Source organism: Benincasa hispida, chromosome 2 (assembly GCF_009727055.1).
Source record: "Benincasa hispida cultivar B227 chromosome 2, ASM972705v1, whole genome shotgun sequence".
NCBI classification, from domain to species: domain Eukaryota; kingdom Viridiplantae; phylum Streptophyta; class Magnoliopsida; order Cucurbitales; family Cucurbitaceae; genus Benincasa; species Benincasa hispida.
In genome coordinates, this window is record NC_052350.1 from 24,929,876 (window position 1) to 24,949,526 (window position 19,651).

General features: G+C 33.5%; 2 protein-coding genes across 10 annotated transcripts; one reads left to right on the forward strand and one right to left on the reverse strand.

Moving 5' to 3' along the window:
• Window positions 1-482: 482 nt before the first annotated feature.
• LOC120071211 (nudix hydrolase 20, chloroplastic-like) lies at window positions 483-12,129 on the forward strand. 9 transcript variants are annotated; one of them, XM_039023337.1, is made up of 10 exons: window positions 495-895; window positions 1,078-1,142; window positions 1,321-1,501; window positions 1,682-1,762; window positions 2,855-2,980; window positions 9,997-10,076; window positions 10,183-10,298; window positions 10,500-10,620; window positions 11,273-11,381; window positions 11,893-12,129. In XM_039023337.1, exons 1-9 carry the CDS (start codon window positions 614-616, stop codon window positions 11,340-11,342), a joined length of 1,122 nt encoding a protein of 373 aa, XP_038879265.1. In that variant the 5' UTR covers window positions 495-613; the 3' UTR covers window positions 11,343-11,381; window positions 11,893-12,129. The 9 variants fall into 9 exon arrangements, 5 of the variants coding, with proteins under 5 accessions (XP_038879262.1, XP_038879264.1, XP_038879263.1 ...); XM_039023338.1 differs by lacking the exon at window positions 2,855-2,980; XR_005480181.1 differs by lacking the exons at window positions 10,500-10,620; window positions 11,273-11,381; window positions 11,893-12,129 and adding an exon at window positions 3,633-4,020 and having other exon boundaries at window positions 483-895; window positions 9,771-10,076; window positions 10,194-10,262.
• On the reverse strand, window positions 11,431-14,657 carry LOC120071212 (probable strigolactone esterase DAD2). Its single transcript, XM_039023339.1, has 2 exons — window positions 14,179-14,657; window positions 11,431-12,154 (listed from the first exon to the last, which is right to left on the reverse strand). Exons 1-2 carry the CDS (start codon window positions 14,577-14,579, stop codon window positions 11,725-11,727), a joined length of 831 nt encoding a protein of 276 aa, XP_038879267.1. The 5' UTR covers window positions 14,580-14,657; the 3' UTR covers window positions 11,431-11,724.
• Window positions 14,658-19,651: the final 4,994 nt, after the last annotated feature.

A 19,651-nucleotide genomic window follows, 5' to 3' on the forward strand; every position in this document is an offset into this window, starting at 1 on the left:
TTAAAGGTTCATTTTCATTTAAACAATTTTGGATAAAAACGGTTTTTTTTTTTTTTTTTTTTAATAAAGAAAACACTTGTATTTGCAATGGTTTCTCAAAAGTGATTTTAATATATAAATTTGTTTGATTTATTATTAGATTCTTTTTATTAATGTCAAACTACTATAAATGACGACTACAAAAGCGAATAGTGGTCATCGGAGGTCGGCCAATAACAGTGATCAAAGATGGTTGGAGGTGATAGTAGAAGGACTATGGAACATATTTTAATCAAATATTAAAGAATAGAAGGACGATGCTACCAACAACAAATAGTGAAAGTGAGGTAGAGAAGTATGGAACATATTTCAGTAATTTTAAAAATTAAACAAACTACCCAATCAATTTTCTAAAACTTGATTGGAAGCGTGTCTCCTAAACTTAAACTTATTTCATGAATTTTTTTTTTTCAAAATGAAGCCAAAGATATCCTTAAATTTATTGTATAACTTAATTTATAAGGTAACCAAATATACTATGCCCTGAGAAGTCCTACTGTCAAGATAACACTAGCGTTCAATTTTTGGCTATCTGCTCTGGTAATTCCGGCGACGTTTGTTCAAATCCAACTCCATGGCGTACAAATCTATGGCTACACACAGCTTTCGTAACTTCTCCACTGTCTCTTCCTTTTGCAATGCTTCAACAATTTCCCGGACGACGTATCCAATGACGTCTACATTTCGGCCAACACTACTCCACTCGATATCCGTCGCCTCTCGTTCCGTATCGGTCGCCGCCGGCAGTTTCACTTGGGACGACGTTGTCCATGTTTCTTTACCAGAAAGCTTTCAGGACGATCCTTCAGATCTGACGGGCTATTTCGAGAAGGTCAAGCTCTGCAATCGCGGATCAGTAGGTCTCTTTCTCCTTTTCTTTTTTGTTTCGCTGTACAAACGAAAGACGTAAAATCATTCATTCCGGTAGCAATTGTACGCGTTACTTCCTTTTACATTTTAAATTCAGCGGAGTAAAAGCTATAGACTAACGAAATGTTGTTCCATGTCGGTTTGGAATCGACTAAAATTTTCTTACAGGATACGCAATCTGAAATTCTTCCCTTTGTCATCGATGACCAAATTGTTGGCTACGTCCACCACGGGTGAGGCTTCTGCGTTATATCTTTCTGCATAACACTTCTTACCTTTAAAATATGATCCATCTGTGTGGCCAATGCCATTTGTTTGCACTCATTTTATCAAATTTAGCTTGTGTACAGTTGCTATATACAATCGATAGGTTCAACCGGTTTGTGGTTTGTTTAAATGTAACTTATGCAGTTTCGCTAAACACCTGAAACAATATCCGAATGTGTTTACCTTCCCCCGAGACGATTCTGTTAAATTTGGCGCTTACTTGACCTTGCATGAATCGTTGAAGACACCCAAGGATAGGACGCTTGCAGTTGGAGATGTAGTTAAATGCTTAGGTGAAAAAGTCATTCCAGGTACACGGAACGAGGTACAATTACACTACTTTTCAATATCCGCTTGCAACTGTTGCATTGGAAATTAAAAAAAGAAAAAAGAATTGCCTTCTTCTGTTTAACGGTTGAAATAAATTGGTCCTTTTTAGAATGGTAAATTTAGAAGAAGACAGTACTTCTTGTGGCTAACTGTGGATAACCATGAATTCTATCAGCTATACCCTGTTACTTCGTCCTTTGGTGCCCCGAACTTTTTCTCACTCGAACGTGCCGCAGCCCCTTATTTTGGAATAAAGGTACGAATGTTCCCTTTTTACTGCTTTGTGGAAATTTTCAAAACTTTGTTCTAATTTTGTGAAACGCACTTCAGTAGCTATATTTTGATCCTGCTTTTTGTTAGGCCCTTGAGAATAGCAGGCCATTTGATTTGTTGAATCTGTTTGCACAAGTTTCGTTGTGAGGTCCCAAAAAAATTGGAACCAGTTATATTTATAGTCATGGACTCATTCTGAATACTAAGATTTGAAGTAGCGGATGATTTTGCAAACTTTCTGGTGCTAAAAGAATTTTACTTGGCAACTGCTTTTCTTTCACACATGCTAATTTTCTGTCTCGATCAGAGATTTAATCATAGAAATGTGACGCACGTGCGCACACACACAAATGTATAAAAGATGTATGGGAAGTGGTATAAGAGGGAATTTTAGTACTGGGAGTATCGGGGAATGGATTTGTTTACTTAAATTGATGAATTGACTCGTTGGATGGTGAGAGTATTGCAGGGTTTGCCATTGGTACCTGGATAAATCAAGAACCTTTCTTGAGATTCTATGATGGATCATCTTACCACCATGGTGGATACCTGTCCTGCAGTGTTTGCCAACAATAAACTACTATGGAAATCTAAGTTTCCAAAAGGATCAGAGTTTTCTTATGCTTCTTAGCTCATGCCAAAGTTCATTTTACCAACCGTACCTAAAAGAAAAATCTCTTAGCCTTATCTCCTCAATGTTATGGTTCACTAGAAAATGATTGGGGCATGCCTCAAAGTAGCTTAAGAGGGCATTTTTCTTAATATTACTTTTGCAGGATAAGTGAAAATTTTTGAAGGGTTATATAGAATCTCTCTCAATGCAATGGTGTAAATGGAAAATTCTTTTTGAGTAGGGTAAAGCATACATTACTATAGCTGCTCTCTCGAGTTGTTCATACACTTCTGATATACTTACAAAAGAAGAGCCTAGACATTGAAGTGAAATTTATTGTTGAATGTGCATGTCGGAGATGGAAACTGGCTGCTTGGTTGAAGATAACGGAAAGTTATATTATTCCAAGGCTTGGTTTCTCTAACTTTTACCTGCCTTCTCTTGGCGCTTTTCTTAGCACAGGTTTATGGAGTTCATATGAATGGTTATGTTGAGAAGGAAGGGAAAAAGTTTTTGTGGGTTGCAAAAAGAAGTCAAACGAAGCCAACTTTTCCTGGAATGTTGGATCATTTAGTAGCTGGAGGGCTGGTATGTAATAAGTAATAGCTGTTGCAAGTCTCTTTTCATGTGCTTCTGTCCCGTTAAAATGTGAAAAGTAACGACTATTCTGCTTTTCTTCATGATTGGATGGTATGTGTGTTAGTTCCCTTAACCTTTTTCATTTCTTCTGCTAGATGTTTTTAGTCTTATAGATACTTTCCAGTAGGTTAGTATATCTAGCCTTCAAACCCTTTTTCAATTTGGTTCATAGTGTTTTCAAAGTTGCAAGGGTTAATTTTAGCCTTGAAATATCAAAATACTTCAATGAAATTCATGTTATTCGTTGAAATTGAAAAAGAATGGTGACATGAAATTTAAAAATATTATTTTCTATGAGCCAAAGTCTTTTGAATGTTTTACATCCATCTCATCCTATTTAGTCAAAAAAATCCGAACTCCTTATATAGTAAGATAATATATATATATATATATTATATGTTGAAATTATATTTTAGCCCTAAGGCCGTTTTTGTCTTTTATCAGTCTAGGGTTTCTCATTGTTTGGTTATTTATACCTGTTCCTGTATTGTGTACTGTGTATCTGAATTAAAAATAAAAACTCTTATCGTGGTTTTTTCTCCCTGGTCTAGGGTTTTCCATGTAACTCTAGTGTTTTTTCTTTTTCCCCTAACTTTTCAAGATGGTATCAGAGCATGGTGATGAAAACGTCGCTGGAATAGAAGAGATTCAGTCATCGACTCTAGTAAGGGATGGAACTCCAAGAGAAAACTCTAACAGTGCTGAAATTAGGGCTACCGTCGATCAATACCTACGATCATTACTTGGACCGATTCAGATTCAACCAGCCCTAATTGATCCAGCCGTTATTGTCGTCGTTGCCGTCGGAGGACCCCCACCACTGCCAACGACGACTTCAACCACACTGCCGCCACTGCCGTCGAGACTCGACCATCCGCCATTAGCCCAGCCCAGATACGAGTGTCCACCGTCGACTTCCTATGTTTTCCAGCCGCGGGGTTTTACAGCTGCTGATTCCGCTCCAGATCCCACTGGCGGAAGTGTTTCAGGTTAGTCTTTCTCCCTTCTGGCGTTACCTAGTTCTATCTACCCATCAAATCTTCCATCTTCGAGTCTTCCTTCATCATCGAGTTTTCCATGCCCTCTGAATATGCCCGATATTATCAGTTACCGAACCACAACATCATTTGAACCACCCAGTCCAACCAAACCCGATCCAGCCGAACCCTTTACAGCAACTTCTTGTCTCCCACTATTTTTCCTCTGGTCAGCCAGCTCCTCCCGTTGGTTTTCCCACACTGATAGAAACGATATCTTCAGGGGTTTATGGCAAAAATAACCTACAAGATTCATGGTGGGACTGTTAGTGTTCAACAGCAAACTGGCAACCTTCAACACCAAATTTCTGCACTTGGAGCAGCTGGTTAGATCTTCGGTCAATCCTTCAATAGATTTTCTACCAGATATCAACCCGGGGTTCCGTATGTTCAGAAATTCCGGTAACTACTTACCCTACTTTACTTTCACAAACATTATGTCTAGGTCTGTAGGCAATTCTGCAGGAATTTCCATTAGCGAAAAAAACTTAATGGACAAAATTATTTTTCTTGGTCACAATCTATGAGGATGGTTCTCGAGGGGCGGCACAAGTTCGGGTATTTACAGGAGAAATACCCAGACAAAACCCCGGGAATCCTCAGGAACGGATAATGGAAGGGGAGGATTCTTTCTTTGCTCAATTTTTAATAAATAGTGTGGAGCCTCAGATCGTAAGCCTCTTCTTTACTCAGCTTCTGCTCGGGATATCTGGGAAAGTTGTCCAGAAACTTTACTCGAAGAGGCAGAATGCTTCACGTCTTTTATGCCTTTGAGAAACAGGTGCATGAGTGCAAGCAAGGGACACTCGACGTAACATCCTATTTCAATAAATTATCACTGTTGTGGCAGGAGATGGATCTATGTCGGGAAATAGTTTGGAATTGCCCAGTTGATGGGGTTCAGTATTCGAAGATTAAGGAGGCTGACTGTGTTTATGATTTTCTGGTTGGCTTAAACTCGAAGTTTGATGGTGTTCGGAGCCGAATTTTGGGACAAAGACCAATGCCGTCCCTGATGGAAGTTTGCTCAGAGGTCAGATTGGAAGATCGAACCAGCGCTATGAATGGTACAACGCCTAATACCCTGGACTCTACTGCGTTTGGAGTCAAGTCATCGGGTTCAGAAAATGACAAACAGAATGGAAAGAACCCTCCAATTTGTGAGCATTGCAAGAAACCATGGCATACGAAAGATCAATGTTGGAAATTACATGGCCGACCTCCAAATAGCAAGTGGCGTCCTTTGAACAACAAATCTAAGTCCAGTCGCGCCTTCGTTAGTGAAGCTGTTGATGGTGCCCCTCCAGGGACGAGCCAGGTGGATCCAGGTACAGTTGGAATCGGCAATATTGCATAGTCAGGTACTCCCCATTCCTTTAGTTTCTTTGCTGAGGGAGATGAATCCTGGATCCTTGATTCCGGAGCAACGGACCATCTAACTGGATCATCTGACCAATTCCTCTCCTATTATCCAAGTGCTGGAAATGAGAGAATAAGAATTGCAGATGGGTCATTTGCCCCCGTTGCAGGAAAGGACCATTTATCTCCACTTCAAGGACTGATTTTGCATAATGTCTTACATGTGCCAAAAATATCATATAATTTGCTATCAATCAGTAAGTTAACCAGAGATTTGAACTGCAAAGTTGTGTTCTCACCAGATAATGTTTTGTTTTAGGACCTGAGCTCGGGGAAGATGATTGACACTGCCCGGCACAATAGGGGGCTCTATTTTCTTTCCGACGATGCTTCATTTAGGAGTTTATCTAGCACTTGTTTACTGTCTTCTCTTACTATTTCTGAAACTGATTTCTTATTATGGCATTTTCGTCTTGGACATCCAAATTTTCATTATATGAAATATCTATTTCCCCATTTATTTCGTAATATGAATGTGTCATCTTTGTCGTGTGATGTTTGTATCCGTGCTAAGCAGCCTAGGGCGTCTTTTACCTCACAACCCTACAAACCTTCCCGGCCCTTCCACCTAATACATAGTGATGTTTGGGGCCCTTCAAATGTCACAACGGTATCAGGTAAACGGTGGTTCGTTACCTTCATCGATGATCACACTCGTTTTACATGGGTGTTTCTTCTTACAGACAAGTCTGAAGTGACGACGGTCTTTCAACAGTTTTACACCTCCGTCGAAACCCAGTTCAATACCAAAATCGCCATTCTTCGAAAGTGACAATGGGCGTGAATTTGTTAATGACCCTTTGTGAGTTCTTAAACGCGAAAGGAATTGTCCACCAAAAATTCCTGTGCCTATAACACCTCAGCAGAATGGGGTGGTCGAACGGAAAAATCGCCACCTCATTGAATAAGCCCGATCCCTCATGATACCTGCATCCTTACCTTCGTATCTATGGGGGGATGCTGTTCTTATTGCAGCTCATTCAATAAATCGGATTGCCCTCCTATGTGTTCAAATTCCAAACCCCCTTAGAACATTTTAAAAATCCATCTCGTCCACTCGCCTTTTCCCTGAGGTTCCTCTTTAGAGTTTTTGGTGCACCGTGTTCGTCCATAATCATGGTCCTCATTAAAGTAAATTTGCTCCTAGGGCCAAAAATGCGTCTTTGTTGGTTATCCGCTCCATCAATGGGGCTACAAGTGCTTTCAGCCTTCTCTCTCGAAAGTAATTTTGTCACATGGATGTCACAATTTCTGGGAGGACAACCATTCTTTCCCGTTAGTCCTCTTCAGAGGGAGACTTCGAGTGAAGAGGCTAACACTTCCACCTACTTTGTTCCCTTAGACTTGTTTCCTGAACCTATCCCTAAAACAGAAACAAATGAACCTATCCTTCCTACAAAACAAGTGCCTTGGATAAACCTACTATAGGAAGCATCTCCGAAAGGAAATGGTTCCCGAAATTGTTTCCCCTGTTGCTCCGCCGGAAGGTGTTCAAGAGTCAGAAGGGGAACGGCTCAGGTTCAAGGTACCCCTAGTCATAATGACAATGAGTATGTTGATGGTGATATAGGACTCATTAGTGAAGTAAGAGATGATGATAGTGAGGTCAGGGATGATGGCAATAATGAAGCGCCCAGTGGTGCTTAGGGATGAAAATGAACAACAGTTGGGTACAGATCAACAGGTTGACAAGACCAATGAGATTGAGGTTGATGCTACCTTGGATTTGCCGATAGCTCTGCGAAAACGTACTAGGTCGTGCACCAAACACTCTATGACAAGCTTCTTGTCTTATAGTAAACTGTCTACGAGATTTAGAGCTTTCACCACCAGTCTGGATAATGTGATAATTCCGGGCAATGTGCACAAGGCTCTGGAAATTCCTGAATGGCGAGGTGCAATTATGGAGGAGATGCGGGCCCTTGACACTAACAGAACATGGAATCTGGTTAGTCTTTCGAGAGGGCACAAAACCGTAGGGTGCAAGTGGGTGTTTACTGTCAAATACAAGTCAGATGGAACTCTCGACAGATATAAGGCCATATTGGTTGCAAAAGGATTCACTCAGACGTATGGAGTGGATTTCTCAGAAACCTTCTCACCTGTGACAAAACTTAACACTATTCGTGTCCTCCTTTATGTGGCTGTTAATCAAGACTGGCCTGTCCATCAGTTGGATGTGAAAAATGCGTTCCTGAATGATGAACTGGAAGAAGAGGTTTATATGAACCCACCTCCAGGTTTTGAAGCCCAGTTTGGTAATCAGGTGTGCAAATTAAAAAAAATCCTTGTATGGATTGAAGCAGTTCCCTAGAGCTTGGTTCGATCGATTCACCACCATTGTTAAATCTCAGGGGTTTGTTCAAGGGCATTTAGATCACACCTTGTTCACTAAGAAGTCAGCACCAAGAAAAATAACAGTATTGATTGTCTATGTTGATGATATTATACGATCAGGAGATGATTCAGCAGAAATTGACAGGTTGAAACGACAAATGGTAGATGAGTTTGAGATAAAAAATCTCGGTACCTTGCGATATTTTCTAGGAATGGAGGTAGCAAGATCAGTAGAAGGGATCTCAGTGTCTCAGTGGAAATACACACTCGATTTGTTAAAAGAAACTGGAATGACAGGGTGTAAACCTACAGATACACCTGTAGAAGCCAACCTCAATCTGATAGAGTCAGCAGATGATGTTCCTATAAACAAAGAAAGATATCAACGGCTTGTGGGAAAACTGATATATCTGTAACATACTAGACCTGATATATCATATGCAGTTAGCTTGGTCAATCAGTTCATGCAGGCTCCATGTGAAAGACACATGGAGGCAGTCACACGGATCCTGAGGTATTTGAAGTCTTCTCCTGGAAAGGGTTTGGTTTTCAGAAAGCATGATAAAAGGTGTATCAAGGCCTACACAGATTCTGACTGGACCGGTTCTGTTACATATAGGAAATCTACCTCAGGATATTGTACCTTTGTGTGGGGAAACTTAGTTACCTGGAGAAGTAAGAAGCAAGACGTCATGGCTAGAAGCAGTGCCGAAGCCGAATATAGGGCTATAAGCTTGGGTATATGCGAAGAGATTTGGTTGAAGAAGGTTTTGGTAGATCTACATCAAGAAAGTCATGACCCGATGAGACTTTACTGCGATAACAAGGCTGCCATTAATATTGCACACAATCCGGTTCAACATGACAGAACCAAACACGTTGAGATTGACCGACACTTCATCAAAGAAAAACTAGATAACGGTAGCATTTGCATTCCTTATGTTTCGTCCAGCCAACAAGTTGCGGATGTTCTCACCAAAGGGTTACCCAGACAGACTTTTGACACCTGTGTTGGTAAGTTGGGTCTCATTGACATCTACGCCCCAACTTGAGGGGGAGTGTTGAAATTATATTTTAGCCCTAAGGGCGTTTTTGTCTTTTATCAGTCTAGGGTTTCTCATTGTTTAGTTATTTATACTTGTTCCTGTATTGTGTATTGTGTATCTGAATTAAAAATAAAAACTCTTATCGTGGTTTTTTCTCCCTGATCTAGGGTTTTCCACGTAACTCTAATGTTTTTTCTTTTTCCCCTAACTTTTCAAGAATATATATTTACCCTTGTTTTATTTAATTCCATTGACTTTATTGAATAAGGGCTTAATTGAACATGATAGTACTCAAGTTTATATGTTCACTATATTGGCCAAAGCCAAGGAAGCTTGAGATCTTCCCTTCCTCTCTATGCTCAACGAGCTACAAAACAAAAGAGAAAAAAACAAGCTATACCTCCCAACCTCTCTTAAAAGGAAAAAACTCAACTAACAGAATAATCTCAAAGAGCCCCACACAATCACTCAATTTCCACTCATATGTAACAACCTTTTATTCTCTATTATTTACATCACTTTACCCCTTCTGCCTTCCCCCCTTATTTCTCTTATTTCTTTGAGTATAAACATTCTTAACTTGGGGTCCATCAGAACATTCTGATGCCTAGAGACATGTAAACTTTAGAGGCTGAATTATATTTTTGACCTTAGTGGTAAGTAATATTGCATCCAGACTCCTGCTATAAGGTATCAGAATCTGTTTGTCTTTTAGTCTGCATGTCTAGTTTGATAAAGTTAGTTCATGCATACAACAATTGTCGATCTTTACTTTGTATGACCATCCATTTGGATAATAAAGTGTAAAAGTTAATAAAAAAGAGCAGGAAAGTTTTTTATACTACCATTTTTTTTTTGTGGTCAATTTACAACTCATTAATAAATTAATTGGTTAAACAGCAGTGTGTTATATGGAGTTGAGACTGGGTGTGAAATATGATGATTTTCATCGGAGCAGTTAGAAAGTTTATGCCTATGGATTTGAAACGTAGTTGTATATGCAAACCTGGATACTAATCAGAGGAAAAAGAGACAAGGGAGATGTAAAGTTTGAAATGTGCTTTTGAATGCTGAATACCATTCTTATTATCTTCATAGCTAGACCCTGACATTTTGATTGTGACAGCCTCAGGGCATCCCTTGTGGGGAGAACCTGATGAAAGAATGTGAGGAGGAAGCAGGCATCCCGAGATCAATATCAAAAGAGTAATTTTCTAACAAGAAATTTAATTATAATTTCACACGAATATAACCTCCATGTATTACATGGTTGTGGTGAACCTAGTGGCTTCACATGATGCTTTTGTTTTAGGGCCATACCAGTTGGTGCCATTTCATACACGGACATCAAAGGTTATGGTTACAAGAGAGATGTTCAATTCTGTTACGATTTAAAGCTTCCTGAGGACTTTATACCGGAGAATCAAGGTTAGTAGTCTGATAAATGTTCGTTTACATTACAATTCAATATGAAGCTTACAAGGTATTTGACTGGCTCCTAACTACTCACTTTTTGGTCGGACCCTGTGTATATATTCTGCATGCATATTGTTTGTTTATTTTTTCATTACAAATTTTTCTATAGTATGAAATCTTATTTCACTAACTTGCTGACTGTACTTTTCATAGATGGGGAGGTTGAAGGATTCATGTTGTTGCCTGTGGCAAATGTTGCAAATGTGATACGGAGGACACAGTTATTCAAACCTAATTGTTCTCTTGTCATTATGGATTTCCTATTTCGACATGGGTACATTTTACTATCTTCTCTGAATATACCTTTGTTCCTCGACCATTATTTGATTTAATTAAAGCTCTAATGTAGGTTTTGGTCGTAAATATTCGTTGGTTCAACCAAATTCTCATGAGTACAATTTTTTCTAGACCACATAGGATGTATTTGATTGGTGGTCTAACAAGGAGACACGATGGAAAATAGTTGTATTCCATGCCTTCATAATTTTTTAATACGTGGTTGTTCACTTTGTTTTTAGATGAGCAGATTCTGATTCTGGAAATAATAAAAAAGAAAAAATAAATGTTTTTAAAATATTCACTTTCTATGTCATAGAATTTAAACACAATTCCAAGATAGTTTTCATAAACAAGCACCAAATAGAAATTAATTACTGAATTCATTGATTCAGTAAATTTGAAGAAAAGAAATTGAATTTAGATAAGATACCAAATAATTTTTTTTTTTTCAAAAAAAAAAACCGATTATAAAAACACTGTCAAGACAGGTGGATTGGAGTCCATTTTTTCCTCCAGATTCTGATCAGTTTAGTCCTAAATCTTTTTACCCATGTGTAACCAATTCCAGTATAGGCTAATTACCACTCCTTCAGGGTATCCTTAAGAAGTCTACAGTTATTTGTATTAATTCATTTAAAAACTTGCAGGTACATTAAGCCTGAAAGTTCGGGGTACTTGGAGCTACTGCAGAGTTTGAGAAGTGGGACATGCTTCTGAATAAAACAATTTGCCCTATGCATTGATGAGAGGAATCAGGTTAATCTTATAAAACAATGAATTTGGATGGCTTATAAGTTGTTTATTGTTTTCGCAGAACTTTCTTGTTCATTAGATATATTTGTGAAGTCAAACAAACTGCCTTTTCTTACTTGGCTGTAGAGAATAAAATAAGTAGACTAAGTTTTGGTACATCTATTGAATGAAAACACCTCAACAAAATTACACGTAAAAGCCCATTACATGCAAAACAATCTTAATTTCATCAACTCCCCCAGTAATATAAGCACACTACACTTCACACTGACATTATTCACTTAATTTCATCAACATTATTCACTTTCTTTTCTAACCCAAGATTTCACTAAAGATCTATTGAGTGTCAAAAGCCCAAGACTTCACCAAGAACTTGAAGCAACTCGATGTGTGCAGTTAAGTGAGGGAAGTGTCCATTAGTGTTAATAACTCGCACTGTGCAACTTCCTTTGATTTTCTTCTGCATATAGATGGGAACCGAGGCAGGGACAACAATGTCGTTTTTTGTTTGCAGGATGATGCATGGAATGTCGACCTTTTCAAGAATATCTCTTTCATCTACGCCGAACACAGTCCTGGCCAAGGGCACTGCAACCTCAGGCCTCATCTCTTTCAAGCATTTCTGAAACCTGCTCAGTGATTGAGGATCAGCTTTGTCGACAACCAGAGAAGCGAAATTTGTGGCCCAATTTTCATAGTTGGATTCAATATTTGCTATGATTTGATCGATGTCCGATTTGTTGAAACCACCTTCATAGTCTTCTGTATTCATATACCTTCAACACAATGGTTAATATGTTGTTAGAAATAGTATATTCCAAATTTCCAGTGCTTCCTTTTTCTGTGTCAAATCACCCATTAACGAATATTTTGTACTCGGTTCACTTGTGATTTGAAAATTTGTTGAAGATTCAATGAAAATTAATATTAATTAGGGTGGAAGGGATATTATATGATTCCAAACACTCTAATACCATATTAAAAGCTTATGTTGATGAGTTATGATATTACTTTTAACAACAATTCAAACTTTCGTGAAATCTTTTAACGCATTTTTCATTAGATGAACTAATTAGTATAAGTAATAAATACCAAATTGATTCGCACTCGAATTATAAGGGGATCACAAAAATAATAAAATAAAAATTTTATATTATTTTTATATCTTATATTTTTAAATGTACAAAAAATAATAGCCAGAGAATTTGAAATTAACCCTAATGTCAGTTTTTTTTTAGCTTTTAAAACCTACTTTTTTTTTAAGAAATATTGGAAAAGTTTAATAACATAATATTGAAATTTCTAGGTGAAAATAGTGTTAATAAGCTTAATTTTCAAAAACTAAAAGAAATAATTGTTATTGAACCTGTCATATTAAAAAAAAAAAAAAAAAAAAAAAAAAAAAAAAAAAACCATTCAATTTGATATTTCCATAAAATTATAAAAGTGACAATGATCAAACACAATTTTTAATTGTTATTTAGTTAAAAAAAGTTTTCCTTGAAGCCAAAGGTGAACTTTCGATCTTAAATAAATTTAAATAAGGCATTTATGTATTTTATCTATTTTTATGTTCGAATTTGTTTGGCAAAAGTTCTATATAATAAACAACTATACAAATTATTACAAAATTTATTAATAAATGAAAAGAACTCTGCCATATTAAAAATTCAAATCTATCACCTTTATATTATAATAAAATAAAGAATTTAAAATGATGAAGCCAAAATGAACGCACATATAAAATATGCATTAAAAATTTCCTCTCTCATACTATAATAAACCGAAAAGAAAATTGATGACAAGTCTTTTCATCCCTCCATTATTACGGAAGAAAGAGAAAATGAGAGAGACAATAAAATAAAAAGGCTAATTGATATATAATTATTAAAACGAATGCAAATCTTAACCTCCTTTTGAATATATAATATGATATAATAAGAGATGCGATGACAAATATTTATCCCCAGAGGAAAAACCACTCCACAAGGACTTTAATATAAGAATATATTTTCCATAGCTATGAGAAGCCATGTTTAATGGGGGTATAAATAAAATAATCAAAACAATACTAAAATAATAAACAATCAAATACTCAAAACGAGTGCAGCTCAATTGACATGTAAATGTATGAATAATCAAAGAGTTTTTTTAATTAGAGTCACCCCACATTTATCGTACAAAAATAAATAAATAAGCAACCAAATAATCTCATCAATAAACTGTTACATAGCTAGGTTATCCAACAATAATTTCCTTTTTGGTCTAAAAAAAATTCATTTTCCTGTGTAACTTTCTTTTTTTGTTTTTTTCAGGGATTTTCTTTTTCTCTAAAAACAAAACAAAAGGATCAAAGTAAGACTAAGAGCTATTGTTGAAATTTCATTAAAGACTCAACTAGTTACAAATTTTCTTCAAAAAGGCCTTGAATTTGAATCTTCAACTCAACACATAGTTGACGTAAAAAAGCAAAGGAAAAAAAAAAAAGAGAGAAAAAAAGTTTAGGCAGTTAAATTCCAGAATTTGGCTTGAAATTAAAAGCATTGACTGGTAAGATCTAAATTTGAAATTAATTAAGGTTAGAAAAAAAACAAATAAATTCACTAATTCTTTGATACAATAAAATTCATCGTGTGAATAGTCAAAACAAGCATAACTTAACTGACATATGAAAACGTCATTGATCACAAAATACATAGTTCAAATCTTCATATCCATGTGCATATATGGGCCACGAACATGCAAGTACGAAAATTATAGGAAATAACGAATCCAAAATTGAACTGAAAAAAGAAAGTACCTGGGAGAAGAAGAAAGAAGAATGAGAGATCGAAAAAGGTCAGGTCTTTTAGTGTAAGCAAGGCAGCCAATAAGGCCAGACATGGAGTGGCCAAGGAAGATAGTGGAAGTGAGGCCAAGTTCATCAAGCAAAGCTATCAAATCTTCAGCAAAAGCAGAATAAGAAGAGTATTTTTTAGGATCAAACAAATTTGGATCCTTAATGGAACCAGAAAAGGTCCAATCAAACACAACAACTCGATACACCTGGCTCAGCTTGGGAACTATTTTGTCCCATAATGACTGGTTGGCTCCGAACCCATGAGCCAGAACCATGGCTTCATTTCCCGAACCCATAATCTTGGCGTTCATAGCCCTTGACAACGACCCATTTCCATTTTCCCCGGCCATAACAACAACCATTTTTTCACTACTACTACTATTCCTTTTATTATTGATCTCTAAAACCCAACAACAACTAACAAAATGGGTTGTGTGTTTGTGTCTTTCTTTTATAGGAAAGGGCGGTTGTTGGAAACTTAACAACTTCAACTATACCCCTTTAAATATTTCTTCTTTTTTATGCTATACTTTTTTAAGAAATTTTCACCTATATAAAAATTGTCAAATTATTTACGGAAATAATAAAAAAAAATATTGATAGACACTTCTATTAACATCTATCACATAGTATCAATAATAAATTTCTATCAATTTCTATCACGGATAGACACTACACTCATAGATATCGATAGACTTCTATTAGCGTCTATCGCATAATATCAATGATAGACTTCTATCAACTTCTATAAAATAAGATTAAATTTTGCTATTTCTTATATAATTTTCCATATTTTTCTATTTTTGAAAAGCCCCAAAATTTTTATATATAATTTTTTTTTTGAATTATACTTATTTTTATGCACTCCACTTGTTACTAAATTAAAACTTATCACAACATAAAAAAAAAAAATGATTTTTCTTTTGTTAGGTAATAGGTGAGGATACTATATGAGGATATAACAACCTAGGTTACACCTAATCATTGTTCTTAATTAATACTTAGTTTATCATCTTTAGTATATATGGTCCATGTGCTTCTTTAGTCCACAGTCATTTAATAATCCTTATTTGTGAAAGTTAATAGGAAAGAGTCAGTGAAACAATTAGATTAATAAGCGATCTCGAATGCAATAAGATACTAATTACTATTTTAAAAGTGAGTAGTTCGATTTCTACTAATAAATTGCATAACTAAAATGTTTAAGTGATATTAGTCGTATGAAAACCATATTTCTATATTAAAATGTCAAAATGAGTATAACTCAATTAATATATAATATTATGTTAGTAATTAAGAGTTTGTGATTCAAATCTTTTGATTAATACATCGAGAAATTTCTCATTTTATCATCTGGCAGACCGTAGACAAATGCTTAGAACCACAAAAATAATAAAAGTAATTTCAGAAAAAAAGAAAATTGCTTTGGCCGCTGAGTCATTTAACATATGTTTGACCACAGCCCATGGAGGAAGTTTTAAGTCATGGTAATATGAGTCGATATTATTTTTTAAAAAGTTAAAGTTAATAATTTTTTTTTTAAAAAAAAATGTTAAATTAGTAAATAAACATTCCGTATTTTGAACCAATAAAAATACTTATAATTTATATTACATTAATGATATTTTATCGCTTATTTTGTATGTTCATAAACTTTTATAGGAAATAATGAAAATGTCGACGATTGAAATTTAACTACAATTTTAGTTTGAGAAGTCACTTTATCTAATTAGATTTACTTATAAATGTAGTCCTTAAACTCCGATTACGAGTATGTCTATTTATGCCTAACATTTAAAATATTAAATAAGTCTCTAAATTTTCGATTTTTTTAGACACAAAAATTAAAAGTTTTAAAGTTTCATTAGACCCAAAAATCAAATTATTATATCTAATATGTATTATTTTTTACAAAATGACACAAAATTAAAAATCCATAAACTTGATAGATAAAATATTAAAAAAAGTTCTAGAATCTATTAGACACTTTTAAAAATTCAAAGATATGAACAAGTTTAAAACTCAAATTGTAACGATTTATTAATTATCTAACAGAAAAGGGAAACTTGATTTTTTATTTTTAGATATCTTAATTATTTACATGTTATCATAATCATTTTGAAAGATATGAAATGAATTTAGTTCAATAATAATGGATAATTAGGAATATTCAATCTTTATTATCTTCCAAGTTTGTTATATACTTAAAATATATATCACTTCGAAAGAGGAGCGTCCCCTTTCTAATTATATATATTGTACCACAATTACTTTCAATTTCAATCATAAAACCATGCATTAACATCATTATAATTATTCTTGTAATAATAAAGTACAATATAGCATTTTTCTTTAGCCACTGCATTTTACTGTTTCTTTTTCCTACAAAATCAATTCGATTATGGTTTATTTCTAAATAAAAATAAGATGTTAGGATAGTTCTGTCACTTGCATAAATCTAAAAATGGAAAAATAATGGATCAGTTTGTTAATCATTTGGGCCGTTTAATAATTATTTTGTTTTTAATTTTTGTTTTTTAAATTAAGTTTATATCATCCACATTTTTTTACAATGATTTGCATCTTTAAGTATACTGGTTGAAGTTTTAACCAAATTTTAAAGACAAAAACAACTTTTTAAAAGATACTTTTTTTAGTTTTCAAATTTTGGCTTGGTTTTTTAAACTATTGGTGAAAAAGTAGATAATAAAAGAAGAAATTTGAAAGTGAAAGTAGTGTCTATAGGCTTAATTAAAAAAAAAATGGTTACCAAATAGAGCCTTAGTTTTTTGTTTTTGTTTTTGAAAATTAAACTTATTTCATCTATATTTCTTACAATAATTTGCATATTTTTTAAATACAATGGTTGAATTCTTAGATAAATTCCAAAAATAAAAACATCTTTTTGAAAGCTATTTTTTTTTCAGTTCTCAAAATTTGGTTTGATTTTTTAGACCTTTGTAAAAAAATAATAAATAAAGAAATTTGAATGTGAAAATAGTATCTATGGACTTGATTTTTTTAAAAAAATAAAATGATTATCAAATGAAGCATAAGATAATCAAATTTTGTAAACATTTCCATTGTTTTTTTTGGATCTTCTTAAAATATATATATATAAAAAAAAGAGATTTAGCTTAGATATTTATGAACCCTTACTATTATTAAGGATTCATTTAATTAACTACATTCATGTTTATTTATTATTATTATTATTTTGAGAGTTCATAAAAGTTAAGCCCAAAATACACCGTTGATAATTGTGTGCATTTTTAATATCAAAAAAAGGGACAGAAAATAATCATAATTAAAAAAAAAAAAAAAAAAAAAAAAGGAGGAATAAAAATTATGCGTTTCAATTTTGGTTTTAAAAATGTCGGCAGATTTATTCTCAGCCACGAAATATAATTTCATTGCTAGAAATAGAAATATTATTTTTTAAGTGATCTTATAATTAACACATGTTCATTGAAAATGATATTTTTGTTGGAGAGTTATGAAATATAATGAAAGAAAATGTAATTAAAACAAATGGTAATTGTTTTGTAGGATTCACAAAATCAAACTTCTTAGGTCCTTTTTTGGGAAAAAAATTTGGGTCAAATTTCTAAAATTCATATACATGTGGCCTTAGTTTTTTTTTTTTTTTTTTTTTTGCGGGGTTATGATGTGTGCATGTATGTATCTTTATGTTTTTTCTAATAAAAAAATTAATTGACTTTATAAATATGTAATTTTTTAAAAGAAAACATAAATTTGGAAAATTTAATAAACAACTTTATGTTCGAAAACATTTAAAGTAATGCATTTTTAAGATGTTAAAGTTATATAAACAGAAAAAAAAACATTGATGGACATTGATAAACTTCTATCAATAACTATTACATAATATCAATGATAGACTTCTATCAGTTTATATTATTGATAGATACTGATAGACTTCTATCAGTCTCTATCAACCTTTATAAAAAAAATATATATATTAAATTTTACTATTTTGTATAAATAATTTCTTTTATCTTTCTATTTTTGAAAATTCTAAAAAAAAAATATTATTAATAACATGCCAAATTAGGTCATAATATAAGTTCAAATGTAAATACAGATTTTTTCAAAATTAATTTTTTTTATGTCCAATGACCTTTTTATTAGTTTCTGTTTAGTTATTCAATTTAACATAGCTGGTTTGTAAGGTAATTTTTTTTCTCTTTTTGGAAAATAGTTGGTAAGGTAAGTGGTAGGAGAGATAATACTTGGAGGTTTGAATTCTATTCTTAATTTCTTACATGTTTTCGATAATAAAAATAAAATAAAAGGTCACACGTTAAAGTTTCCATAAAATACGTGTTTGATCCTATAATTAAAATAGACATTCGGAAAGTTTTCCAGCTAAGTTGAATAAATTTGAAAATTTAGAAACTAAATCAAATATTTTTTAAAAAAAAAATCAAAGGCTAAACAAAATAACCTTGAAATTAGTATAAAGACTAAAATATTGTCATATTTAAAAATTTAAATATCAAAATATATGATCAACACCTAAAAAAGAGAATTACATACCTAGCAAATTGAGGTTTAAAATAATAGCAAATCTAGCACAATATAAAAAGGTTTTGTAAATATGACATTGCTTTAAATCCAACTCAAACTAAAAAAGAAAAGACTTAATCAACATAGCACAAGCTCACAAGTTTGACCAAGACGTCTAATAATCTATCAATAATAGATCAGTGATTAAAATCAATAATGTACTATAAATATAAAATATTTAAATAGGGGAGCAAATTTTGTTAAAACAATCATACATATATACATAAATTGTTCTTAGGGGACAAGCAAATATGAGAATTAATTTACGAGAAAAGGATTTATCTTTATTTTAAGAAAAAAGAAAAAAGAAAAGGAAATAGGGATTTAATGAAAAGTAGGGTGTTGTCGTTTTATATGATTTAAAATAAAAGAAAGAAAGTGAGGGTTGGAGATAAGTCCAATGGCCACCTTTTCTCATTCATTTTCTTCTGTCCCCACCACGTTATCTTCCCTTTCTCACACGAAACTCTTTCATTTTATTTTCATTTACAATATTTATTCTTTTATTCATTTTTTTTATTCCTTTTCCCCCTCTCTCTTTCTCTTAAATCCTATTTTGATACACATATTTTTTTCTTTCGTATTTGTAAATTCAAAATCTTCATTTTTATTTTTAAATTTTAAATTTTTATTTATTTTGATCTAAGAGTGTTCAAATAATCTGACAATCTCAACAATCCAGACTACTCAACCCAAATTCTAAAAGTTGGGTTGGGTTAGTTTTAATTTTTTTTAGTTGAGTTAGGTTCGAGTTACATTTTTAAAATTGGGGTTGACCTAGCCAATCCAACTAGAATTTCTAATATATATATTATAACTTATAAATATTACTACTTATACATAT